We start from the raw sequence: 13,650 nt of genomic DNA, 5'->3' as shown, positions 1-13,650 counted from the left end.
CATGCAACAGCGCCCCCAGTTCTAAAATATCCAAGATTCAACTCAAACAATACGCTTGTAAAGAAAAAACTCCTATAAATAGCATATTAGCACCTATAAAAACTAACCCAAAAATACCCAAACAGTCTTTGTTTTTCTAAATTAAGTATAGTTGTATGGATGTCATATTCTTCGTACCATAGACAGAGCCCCTGAGACTATGCGTCTTGTGGAGAGGGATCATCTTTCCCCATGGCCTGTGTGGACCAGCGTGGAGCTCCCCCACAGGAACGACAACTCAGATTTTAAGAAGGTGCCTCTGCATAATGTATACACACACACACACACACACACACACACACAGCCACCACTAGGTGGAGCTTAGTGTATACAGACCTGATTGTACTCAATAATAAAAATGTATATAGTTAGCTCTTAAGCTCCACCTAGTGGATGCTACAGGCTGCAACAATTTTATGAATTAACTATATGTCTATACAGGGAAGAAAGGAACTCCAACAGAATTTAAAGGGAATCTATCAGCTTGATATGATAAATGAAGTCATATTCTAAATGTGTGCATTTTAGGATTGCAACTATAGCTAGCAGGGCCATAACTATAGGGGGTGCAGAGGTTGCAGTGTCACCCAGGCCTATGCAGTCTAAGGGGGTCCTAAAGATACACTCTGCCCGATATGAGACGACTTGTAATATAAATTATGTACGTTGGGAGGCCATGTCGCATTGGGGCAGAGGAGCTTCAAATTCCACCTCTAATAGAAAGCCATTATAGTAGATGGATGGGCACCTGGTAAAGATGGGCTGTTCTTAGGTCTTGTACTAAAATGAGTTGTAGTTTGCACTCAGTTTGCTAGAGGTACGTCACATGGGCATTCATAGAGCAAAAATAGATAATTTTCACCGTGCACTTTACACATACGTGTGATCGATGTCACTGGTTTGGAAGCAAAATGATAAGATGCTAATTCAGCCAATAATGTTCATGACCTCAGTGTAGGCAAATAAAAGGTTAACGTTCAAGCGTGGCTGCACATAAAGGCTGTGGTCATTGTTTCAGCTCTGTTAAAAATTTACCAAAAATATCAATAATTGTTCTGTATTTTTAGTGCTAAATGGTTCACAACATCTTCAACTTCATTCAAATCAGAGGCTAATCCTTAAAATCTGGTGCCCAAGGCAAAGATGGAAACACGTGCAGTGGTTTAGTGATCCAGTCACCAACCCCTTAAATACAGGGGCTTAATGACCCAAATAATGGTGTCCAGTAGCATAGGGTCCCAGTCTCTGGTGTTCATTAGTTTGTTATCTTAAAGGTGTTGTCTCCTTTATAAAATCCAAATTCAAAAACTCTATAAGAGATTTCGGAGTTAATAAATGGGGTCCTGTGTTCACTCTTTTACCAGGGCAGAGAATAATACAAAGAGCGTCTCTCACTCTGGAGGACCCGGCATGTCTGTGCATTACTTTATGGCCCATTGAATTCAAAAGGCACCATGTAATGCTTAATTAATCCTGTGGTGGTGCTGCAGGGGAATTGAACGCTTTCAATTCCCTCGCAGATTACAGTTGATCGGAGGTCCCACCAGCAGGACAATCTGTGATCAGTTGTTCATCGGGGAGCCTTCTTTGCCAATGCTCTGCTGCCATCCAGTGGTTGGGTGTCACAACTGCAGGTAGATATTAGCTATTAGTTCTGCTAAAATTGAAGGCAAAGGATAAGTGCACGGTGCACTAATTCCAGTGTCCTCTCTCTCCTCAGCCCGACGACCACTTGACGTCTTTCTGAGTGGACATTGGAATTAAGCTGAGTCTGAGCCTGCACTTATCCAAATTTTAGGGAGCCCCGGTGAGTATGGGGTCCATCTATTAGAAGTGAACTTCATAACTTGAAGCCCATTTATAATGTTGTTAATCTGTCCATATCTTTTTCTTGTTTTAACCATATTTCGGGACCCATTTAGGGCATGACCACACGTGGCGGATTTCCTCCGCAACTGTCCGCATCAATGCCGCACAGAATCTGCGTTGCAGATTCTGCTGCGGATCTGCACAAAATGTGCAGTAAATTGATGCGGACTAGCTGCTGCGGACTGCGGGAAAAGTGCTTCCCTTCTCCCTATCAGTGCAGGATAGAGAGAAGGGACAGCACTTTCCCTAGTGAAAGTAAACGAATTTCATACTTACCGGCCGTTGTCTTGGTGACGCGTCCCTCTTTCGGCATCCAGCCCGACCTCCCTGGATGACGCGCCAGTCCATGTGACCGCTGCAGCCTGTTATTGGCCTGTGATTGGCTGCAGCCGTCACTTAGACTGAAACGTCATCCTGGGAAGCCGGACTGGAGACAGAAGCAGGGAGTTCTCGGTAAGTATGAACTTCTATTTTTTTTACAGGTTGCTGTATATTGGGATCGGTAGTCACTGTCCAGGGTGCAGAAACAGTTACTGCCGATCGCTTAACTCTTTCAGCACCCTGGACAGTGACTATTTACTGACGTCTCCTAGCAACGCTCCCGTCATTACGGGTGCACACACGTAGTCACCCGTAATTACGGGAGCCCCATTGACTTCCTCAGTCTGGCTGTAGACCTAGAAATACATAGGTCCAGCCAGAATGAAGAAATGTCAAGTTAAAAAAGCAAGACGGATCCGCAGCACACATAACATGTGCATGACAGCTGCGGACTTCATTGCGGAAATTAGAATCTCCATTGAAGTCAATGGAGAAATTCCGCCATGAGTCCGCCACTGCTCCGCAACAGACAGAGCATGCTGCGGACACCAAATTCCGCTCCGCAGCCTATGCTCCGCAGCGGAATTTTACGCCTCGTCTAAACGAACACTGCTAAATTAAAGTGTAAGTCAATGGACAAACGGCTCCGCTGCGGATTAACGCTGCGGAGTGTCCGCAGCGGAATTTAAGTGAAATTCCGCCACGTGTGAACCCAGCCTCATTGTGGCTCCAACTGGCCAAGTGGGGGGCAACTCAGACTGATCATGTGAGGATGGGCACTGATGTTGAGCAAGAATGTAGAGTCAAAGGTATTTTAATGGTGTACAAAGAAGTTCAGGGCAGGGATCTATGTAGGCAAAACCTTTTAATGGACTTCAGGATGTGCATGGGGGCATAGTGTGGCTAAAATAGGTCGCCAAACTGTTGTCACGATGAAGCGTAATGAATGGATTGTGTGCTCTAATATTTGTGCGTTCTGTACATTTCAAGATTCATAGCCTATCCCCCACCCAGACCACAAATACAAAGGGGCCCTTTTAATGTAAATGGGGTTGAGCTGCTAACCCAGACATAGTACATAGATAAAAGTGGCGCTGTGTGTGTGGTCAACTCCGAAATGGCCGCAGAGCTCCAAGGTGTAGCTATAGGTGGTGCAGACGTTGCATGTGACCTTGGCCCTGGTGCCGAAGGGGCCTCTTGTGCCATATAAGAAGACACTAGTATAATGAATGGTGCACGGTGGGTGAGGGGGTCTGTGCCACATAGTGCATAGGGGCACAGACAGAAGCTTTAAGTTACTGTAGTCAGATATTCACCACTTACATACTAATCTTATATTTTTGTAAAGGCTTTGCCAGACACAGCTTCCGTGTTGACGCCCGTGGTTAATCAGTCTGCATCTGCTCCCAGGTCTGATAGAGTGACTCGATCTGCTACCACTCAGGCTGGTAGGCTGAGGAGTGGGAGAACCTATCACAGCCTGGCCAGACGGTTCAAGCTCCCGCCCTCGGTCTATTTATTCCTTCATTTCCTGCTCCTCCTTTGCCTGTGATTCTGTCTTGTTTCCTGGCTCTTCTGTCCAGCTATTACTATTGACCTCTGCTTCAAATTGACCCTGGCTTTACTGACTACTCTCCTGCTCTGCGTTTGGTACCTCGTACACTCCTGGTTTGACTCGGCTCGTTCACTCCTCTTGTTGCTCACGGTGTTGCCGTGGGAAAATGCCCCTTTTCCCTTAGCTTCTGTGTACCCTTGTCTGTTTGTCTGTTGTGCACGTATTGAGCGTAAGGACCGTCGCCCAGTTGTACGCCGTCGCCTAGGACGGGTCGTGCAAGTAGGCAGGGACTGAGTGGCGGGTAGATTAGGGCTCATCTGTCTGTCTCCCTACCCCGTCATTCCAATTTTAGAGACAAGCCAGAAAACGTGAAAAGTGCTGAACCCATTTAGGATTTCCTTTTAATTCGACCACAGGGCCCAGCCCAAAGCCTGATAAACGCCCCCAGACCAGTATAACTCCTCCATCAAAGTATATAGTTGGCATTATGCATTTGCCCACTAAGAATTCTCCTGGCATCTGCCAAATCCAGATTCTTCCATCAGACAGTGGGGTACTTTACACCATCCAGCTGATACTTGGCACTACACATGGTGATCTCAGACTTATGTGCAGCTGCTCGTACATAAAAGTCAATCCTCGCTGACCTGCAGGAACTGGCATCCTATGACGTTGCTGCACTGAAGTCAGCCAGCTCTATGGTGCCACCCATTCTAATGCCAATGTTATCAATGCAGTTGGCAAATGGTTGAACCTACTTATCGGAAGAGGTGTCCACATTCGTCTAGGCATCTAGACTCATTGTGCATAGTCTGCCAGGCGGCACAGATAGTGAACGTGACTGGTGAATGTTGGTCCAGGGAGTAGTAAGAGACTTAAGGGAGTGTTACACTGGGCAGTTATCAGGCAGACAAGCGTTCATAGAACTCTGTTGCCGATAACCGGGCAGCGAGCAGCAGATGAACGGGCAAACGCTCGTTCATCTACTGATCGTATCGTTCTAAAAACGTAAAATATCTTCATTGTCGGCAGCACATCCCTCTGTGTAAACATGGAGACGCGCTGCCGACATGATAATAACCTATGGGGATGAGCGATCGGAGTAACGACCGCTCGTCCCCATCCATAGCTCCGTGTGACAGGAGCAAACGAGCGCCGATCAACGAGCTGTCTTGTTGATCGGCGCTCGCTGCACGGGCCAAAATCGGCCGGTGTAATAGGGCCTTTATGGGTTTACATATAGGAAATAATGATGATAGAAAGATCCCTATTCTTTACAGTCTGACATATGAGGTTTAGTAAATGTAAGGGCCTCACATATTCGTAGATCAGAAAGTGCATTGAATGTTAATAGTCGTTGCTGACGTGACTGGGCGGCTGCTTATCTTGGATTTATTAGGACAGTTTTTATCTACATCACTTAGCAGCTTAGGGTACATCTACTTTATTTCTGGAAAGTCTGAATTTGCTGTCATTGGGTCTTTTTTTGTACTTTAACATCTTGTCATTAAACCAGCTTGCATTCGTGATCTATAGACTTCTAGCAATGTGCGGCATCCCTAATTAATATATATTTTTTGTCACTAAAACAAAAAGCAGAGTTTGCCATCTAGTGGTCAAAATTATGAACTGCACAACTGTTTATATGACTAAAGCTGTCATGTGTATTGTGGGAAATATCAGATGTTTGCATTGCTCTATATATTTTTTTCACGGACAATACTAAAGTAAACGCTAAATTTGGAGCAATTATTTCATGCTTGAATAATATGTTCAGACTGATGGGGAGGAATTTCATTTGTCGGCATCAAATGTTTTCAGTATATACAAAAAACATAATTGTTAACAATTGTTAAATAAAAAGGGGTTTTCCAAACTTATGAAAAAAACATAAGTACCTCAAAAGATGATGCCACCATAACTCAGAAGTAGTTATATGTTGCCTACCTTTGGGCAGCACTGGTGTTTTAATTTTGCTAGGGCTTGCTGTGGACGGGATTAACATGCAAAGAACTACAGTTCCCATGATTCCTTTCTCTTCTCAAAGACATTGCCTCTATAGCTGCCTGCATGCCCCTCTATTAGAAGGAGTAAGGTAGTGCTGTAATTACTCACTGTTTGCTCTGCTATTCTATTGCTCACTGACTCTGCACTATTGCTGCCCAGCATGTGAAACACAATCCTTCCAGAGACAGGGGGAAGTGCAGGGAGCAGTGGAATTAAGAGGCATATGATGTCCTGTACTACAGGGAGGGGGAGGTGTTAGTCACACAAGCAGGTGATAAACACCAGGAGAATGGACTGCATGTGAGACTGGTTTACAGAGACATTTCAGCTACAGACAGCACATTAGAAAGTGACTAATCTTACTGCAGTTAACCCATCTGCTCACAATTTTTATAGACTGGATAAATAGTAATCTTTACATCTACGGCTGGCTCAAACGGAATTATAAAATTTAGCAAAACTATGCAATATATCTACCTCTCTAATTCTGAACCAGACTCCTCCACCCCCAGTTTTATGCATCGCCACCACTCCTGTTCTCCCTCCGTGCGTGATTATGTGACATCTACTATAAAACAGATCAGGAAAGCTGAAAGGACCCTGATCACATTTTTCATGAGGGTCCTGGAACTTCAAATTGGAGGGACCAATCATGTCTATAAAAAGTTTCACATGCACAAGATTTACAGGATGGGGGTGGAGATCAATCGGATTAAATTTGTGATAATCTGGCACTAACGTGTGGACATGTTCCAGATCATCATACTTTTGCTGTATGTTTGAAATTGATATGTTCTCCTTTAGTATTTTCTTGTGTAACCAGATGACATGATAGTCATAGACATAGACATAGAATAGTGTTCTGCTTCTAATTGACGGCAAGTGGGGGAAAGTAGTTCAGCCTGTCAATGAAATTTTGGATGGTAAGAAATTTCCGTTGTATAATAAGGCGCAAGCGTCGATAATGGGTCTGTAAAGCAGTTATATGCCTTTTACTGCTGCACATGTGTAATTCATTGCTAGTAATATCTGTTACATCACTTCAATGCCAGAATGGTGCAACAGTGACACACTGTGGTCAAAAAGGGATCTGCAGGCCAAACCGCCACTATTACATCTTATGCTGCAGAAACCTTATATATGGTATTTCTTTAAATACAGGCCATTTAGTAATATACCAGTAATCAGTGATCTCATTGTATGTGCCTCACTTATGTCATTGCACATTGGTAGTCCATACAGTATATTTTTTTGTTTCACTGGGCTCTGAAATGTTTTGTGCTGCCCTGTATTATGGGAAGTATTTCCTACATCAGAATGCATAATAGTGTTTGGCAAAAAGTCTACACTTGGAAATGGAAATCATCAGAGCAAATTCTTTCTAGACATTGATCCAGCATGGAGTACTGTTGGATTGGAACAGAAGCAGAATTGTGAATGCTGCAGTGGAGGAAATTATAATTCATGTTGTAACTCAGGGTTAATGCCATATATGTAATGCAATGTATTTATAAAATTACCCAACTTTTTACATAGATTATATCTAGATGCTAACTGTAAAATGGTGTTCAGGTGGACATATAAGGTCTAGTTAGAAAATAATTGGTGTGCAATATATATATATGGAAAATAAAATAAGAATCTATTTATTTAAATATTATAAGTAATGACATAACTGTAGCTTGGGTATTGTCCTGTGCTCACTGGTGCCCCCTGCTGGTTTTGAAGGACTTTTCATCAACAGTGGAGGAGACAAGTGACATCTTTATTTTTACTAATATGATGGTCTTTGACACATGAAAATTTAGTAGCCTGAATTCCAGAACTATTATTTTTTTCTTGCAGTGCAGCAAGACGTGTGATGGAGGATTTCGCTACCGCAAAGTTTACTGCGAAAGTGAAGACAACAAAGAAGTCCCAGCTTTTGACTGTGACGAAAACAACAGGCCATCTGACGTAGATAGCTGCAACCTGCAGTCTTGTGAATACATCTGGATAACTGGGGAGTGGTCTGAGGTACTGACAATGATGTCATTTCATTTGATGACATCATATAAATAGGGAATATGATGGATACCAAACCACATCCTCAGACCACCTTCTGCTCCCCTATTAAATGCAGTCAATGTTGATGGTGTCTGACTATGTCACTTGCAAAGTAGAAAACCCCCAAAAATTGCCAGAACACTAGTTAGAGGGGGAAGGGTCAGGGAAATGTATTTTGAAGCACCTCTCTCTTCAATGGTGATCCAGTGAGGAATGGTGAGCTGGGCCTCTTTCATTGTGGCGCCAATGCCCCTTCCTCTCTGCCCACTGCACTTCATGGTCATCAGAACTGCAGAAAATGTATTTGTTTTTTTATTTGGGACAAAACTTCTTTGACATAAGTTTTTGGACATTGTCCAGTGTAGGGATACACCCTATGGACAAGAGGTATGGTAACATCCAGTTGTCTAGTTATTTATACATTTCCAGGAGGAAATTTCTATATTATACATTTATACTTATATTACATTATATTATATTATACATTATATATACATTATATTATTATTATACATTATATTAATTATTTATACATTTCCAGGAGGAATAATAGGGGAACTGCACTTTGAAAAGTTCTAAGAAAAGATTCTACAGAATTATTATTTCATTGGGACTACATTTACTAAAACAGACAAGTCAGGAGAGCTGACCGGTCTTCTTCAAGGAATTATTGTTTTGTTTTCCCTTCTTACATCTATGGTTGATATAGAAGTTTTGCTTTTTCAGTGTTCGGTGACATGTGGAATGGGATATCGGCAGAGACTTGTGTCATGCAGTGAAGTGTATTCAGCTAAAGATCATTACGAGTATGGCTACCAAAGTTCTGCCAACTGCCCAGGAACCCAACCTAACAATGTACAAAGCTGCTTTTTAGGAGAATGTCCCGTTATGGCTTCATGGAGGGTCGGCAACTGGGGGAAGGTGAGTATTTTCTTATACAAGACCTGTAAAACAAGTAAAGATTAAAGAAATTCCTTAAAAGTAACCCCCAGTTCTGGGATCATGACTACGACAGGGGGCTTTCACCTACATAGCCTATGTCCATGAATCTATGGGCTTATGTATACAACCCATTCTCCCCAATTACAGCCATGGCCCCAAACTCATGGAGAACCGCTCTAATATATTGCCTCCAGAGCAGAACTCCAATACAATGAGCTCCAGACCAGCAATCCCACAACCACTGAGTCTACAGGTGATTCTCCGTTCTTACATACTCCTCTGTTATATTTGCAGTGCTCTGTTACCTGTGGAGCTGGTTTTATGCAGCGTTCTGTACAGTGCTTAACCAATGACGACATGCCAAGCAACATGTGCCCTATGGATAGGAGACCAGAGGAGAAGAGGCCGTGCTACAATCCTCACGACTGTAAGCAGATCTCATTCTCTAAATGGTCCGTGTTATGTGAACGACGTAACATCTTCTGTCCATCCACTAAATTTATATATGGAGTAAAAGTTTCCTCATGTGACTAACAAATCTTGATAGTGGTCGGAGCTTGGTTTTTCTGATACAGAACTCCAATTTCCCGGCATAGACGTACAGTTAAATGATTAAATTCTGCATGCCTGCAGCTGCCACTAGAGGGAGCTTAGGTGCTTGCTGCATACTGTGTTATTATTGAGCTCAAGGTATAACTGTTTGCAGTTAGCTCCCTCTAGTGGTGGTAGTCATGGTGTTGTTTATTAAATCTATGCAGGGGATTTGGAGCTCTGTATCAGAATAACGCTGCTTCCACCGATGTTAAGACATATTAAGAATTTAATCACAATAGAAAATAAATGGCGTTCAAGGGTGGACATTCACTTTAAGACAACTTATATAGATTTGAGTTTTATCTTTGAAAATGAGTCGTGACAGGGTATAGTGGGCGCTTCTCAGGTGTAAGACATATTTACCAACGTCTAAAGACTAAATTGTGTCGCACAACAGTGGATCAGACAACCTCTAGCGAATCCAGCGATCAGTTTGGGTCCAGGTTTTTTTAACCCTTGGCTGTTATTACCAATGGAAGGTTTATGCGGCCGCAGTATTCAGATGAATGGGCAACTATGTAATACATGTTTGTGCCATAGTAGGAGCCGCTCTTTGCAGCAGTTTTGGGTCATATTGCCCCGTTTACAGTGTGTTTATGGTGGAAAGGGGTTGTCCAAAAGTGACTGTTTAAGAATTTCTTTTAGGATTTTGACATTTTAATACAGTTTTGCTAAATATGTCTCAATGCACTCAATAATGTCAGTGTCTACATAGCAGATGTACTTTTTACTTCCTTCCCACATATTTTCCCCATAACTTGCATGTCTACGTCCTAAAAAAAACTTGCTTTATTGCAGAATCTTCTCAATTTTCCTGCAGCGTGAGTAGCAGTGTCCTAATACAAGTCTGTGCAGCATAGAGAGGCAGTCTATTGTATAACTGCTAGAATACTACTAACAATTCTCTTATATCCAATCGGTCTATAGCAGTGGCCTCCAACCTGTGGCTCTCCAACTGTTGTGAAACTACAACTCCCAGCATGCCCTGACAGCCAAAGCTGGAGGTTCACTGGTTAGAGATCACTGGTCTATAGAATCTGGTCTATCAAGGTAAAAGGGACTTCTCTCTGTTAATAGAGACCACAATACCTGTCCAATAATTTAGAGGGTATGAGATTAGAAAAACATAGACGCTTTTTTTTTTCCAGAAATAGCGCCACTCTTGTCCATGCTCTATGTCTGGTATTGCAACTCAGCTCAATTCAAGTGAATAGGGCTGAGCTGCAATACCGGACATAGCCTATGGACAAGGGTGGCGCTGTTTCGATGAATAAGCAGCCATGTTTTTCTAATTTCACACAACCCCTTTAAATCATTCATTTTATGTGATCACTGGAATAAAACAATTTAATCAATTTTCCAGGCAATTTACCACAAAGTTGTCAAGATGTCAAAAGACTCCGGAGTATTAGTGACGATGGAGAACACTATATAACAATTCAAGATAAAATAATAAAGGTGACTTCATCTTTCATACAGCGTTCTTCCATGATGTTCTATGTTCTCTATTATTTATAGATGGCTGCGGGCGCGCTCACACCAGTAACGATTGGTTTTCTTTTAGGTTTATTGTTCCGGGATGCAGTCAGACAGCCCTAAGGAGTATGTGACTCTCATAAGTGATGAGGCAGAAAATTACTCCGAGGTGTTTGGCTACAGGTATGATTGAAATATTTTATTGTATGCTGCACTGACATACTACAGGGTTGTTGTTGTGGTTTCTTTTTTTCTTTTTTTGTTATTTTGGATGTTGAATATCTGCTATAATAATCAGCTACCAATAAGAAGAATACCCAACATACCCAAACACTGCCTCTTCCTTACCACTTCCCACATTGACATTGTAGGAAGTTGTAATGCAAATTAACCCGAACCTCACACTAAGGGCATGTTCACACGAGGTCATTACGTCCGTAATTGACGGACGTATTTCGGCCGCAAGTCCCGGACCGAACACAGTGCAGGGAGCCGGGCTCCTAGCATCATAGTTATGTACTACGCTAGGAGTCCCTGCCTCGCTGCCGGACAACTGTCTCGTACTGAAAACATGATTACAGTACAGGACAGTAGTTCCACAGCGAGGCAGGGACTCCTAGCATCGTACATAACTATGATGCTAGGAGCCCGGCTCCCTGCAGTGTGTTCGGTCCGGTACTTGCGGCCGAAATACGTCTGTCAATTACGGACGTAATGACCTCGTGTGAACATGCCCTAAAGCCGAATTCAGACGACCGTAGTATACGTCCATGTGACGGACGTTAAAACAACGTCCGTCACACGGACGCATGTATTTCAATGGGACCGTGTGAAGGGTCCGTTGATAAATAGAACCTGTCCTATTTTCTTCCGTTTTCACGGATCCCTCCATAGACTCGAGTTTATGAGGGATCCGTGAAAACGGGACCCGCACGGGTGAAACTCGAATGTGAAAAACTGTTGTTTTTGCTCTACAGTCCAGGCTCCGTTAGACTGTGTGTTCAGAGATAATCTCCCCTAGAAACATTGCGTTGAGCGGTTGAATTCTCCCCCCTACACCTCAAGCCCGTTTGCCGTCGCATGCGCTTTGACCGCGATCATTATTCCCCCGCCTCTTCTATGGGGTGCTTTTATGAGAACTGTTAGTAGAGGAAAATCTCAAGCAGGTTTTTATACTAATCTATATACAAGGATCCAATTTTTCAGTCTATAGTCACCGCTATGGGGAAAACAGACATCCGTACAGTATCCAACGGAGAATATATGGACTGTGTGTAAAATATTACGGTTTAGTACAAGGGCCAATGATTGGGTAAAACGAGCGTTCATATAAATGCTCGTTCCCAATCACTACTCTAAGTAAACAGGGCAATGATCAGCCGATAAACGGTGAAAAACTCGTTCATCGGCTGATCTGCTTGTTTATGCGGCCAATAAAATGGTCGCTGGTCGGCAGCACATCTCTGTGTAAACCGGGAGACGTGCTGCCGACATGATGGAAATGTATGGGGACGAGCGATTGGAGTAAAGATCATATATCCCGATACATTACTGATCATAACTCCTTGTGAAAGGAGCAAACGAACACCGATCAACGAGATGTCTCGTAGTCTGGCGCTCCTTTTCATGGCCCATATCGGGCCGTGTAAAGGACCTTAACACATGAACTGTATTTTGTTCTGTTGCAGATTACAGAATCCCACAGAGTGTCCATACAATGGGAGCAGGAGAGAAGACTGTCCATGTAGGAGAGACTACACGGCTGCTGGGTTCTCCACCTTTAGTAAAGTGAGGCTGGATCTGGTAACGTTACAAATCATAAGTGAGTGCATGATGTGTATAAATTCCATGTGAGCCTGTGCGGAGTACAGCGTATACCACGCAGCCTGGGAGGATAGTGAATGGAATATAGAAATATGTGAACGTATTGTACTTATTGTAACACTGATTAAGTAGGTTGTAAAGGTGCCCTATACACTTACATTAGGACAGTCGGCCAAACCCGTTGATTTCGACAGAACTGGTCGGCCATCTAATGTATATGGGGGTGTCCCAACACCCAATGTCGGGGGTAGAAAAGGATGGGGCATTCTGGTTTCCATCATGCCCAATCCTTTGTGCCCACAGAAGATTAGCTGCTGCCAGATATGCCTGACAGAGACTTATACCCTTCGCCCCATTGAAAACACATGCTCCCTCGGCCGAGCGTGCATGTGTATGGCCAGCTTGTCTCCCGGAAACAATGTCATATCTAAAAAGCTAATGTCTGAGCCACCTCTATTCCTATTTCTTGGGTTTTGGAAATAGGACAGACCAGTGGCATACTTCCAATCAAGACAAACCATGATGTCCCCAACACATTCAATAGTATCCATGTCCTCAGGGCATAAATACATCTAAATAAAGGCTCAGTCACACTTTGCAGTTTTGTTACTTTTTATTCACATTGTGTTTCTGAAAAATGGTGGCAAAAAAACCGCAACGTGGGAAGTAGGCTGCCAGGAGGCACGAGGAAGTGACATGCGAAAGGCCGCTCACAATAATTTCCTCTTGGACGGCACCGGACCCTAGGGGAGTGGGACAGCACTGATATAGTGATAGAGGATAGTATAGAGTTGGGGGCAACAGGCACAGTACAAGGGGCAGCTGGCACAATGCATGGGGGGTAGCAGGCACAGTATAAGGGGCAGAAGGCACAATACATGGGGGGCAGAAGGCACAGTATAAGGGCAGCAGGAACAATACATGGGGGGCAGCAGACACAGTATAAGGGCAGCAGGAACAATACATGGGGGGCAGCA

At 43.4% G+C, this 13,650-nt stretch overlaps 1 protein-coding gene across 3 annotated transcripts in view; it reads left to right on the top strand.

The window, feature by feature from the left end:
• ADAMTS9 (ADAM metallopeptidase with thrombospondin type 1 motif 9) overlaps positions 1-13,650 on the top strand; it is a 186,253-nt gene that overhangs the window by 163,379 nt on the left and 9,224 nt on the right. For all 3 annotated transcript variants that reach the window (XM_075833996.1, XM_075833993.1, XM_075833994.1), the window contains 6 exons: positions 7,637-7,807; positions 8,564-8,758; positions 9,074-9,206; positions 10,737-10,831; positions 10,938-11,032; positions 12,538-12,671. In XM_075833996.1, the coding sequence (XP_075690111.1) occupies positions 7,637-7,807; positions 8,564-8,758; positions 9,074-9,206; positions 10,737-10,831; positions 10,938-11,032; positions 12,538-12,671 (823 nt within the window). The remainder of the gene's footprint in view (positions 1-7,636; positions 7,808-8,563; positions 8,759-9,073; positions 9,207-10,736; positions 10,832-10,937; positions 11,033-12,537; positions 12,672-13,650) is intronic.

The sequence above is a fragment of the Rhinoderma darwinii genome, chromosome 7 (assembly GCF_050947455.1).
Source record: "Rhinoderma darwinii isolate aRhiDar2 chromosome 7, aRhiDar2.hap1, whole genome shotgun sequence".
In the NCBI taxonomy this organism is placed as follows: Eukaryota; Metazoa; Chordata; class Amphibia; order Anura; family Rhinodermatidae; genus Rhinoderma; species Rhinoderma darwinii.
This window is presented reverse-complemented; position numbering and strand designations above follow the sequence as displayed.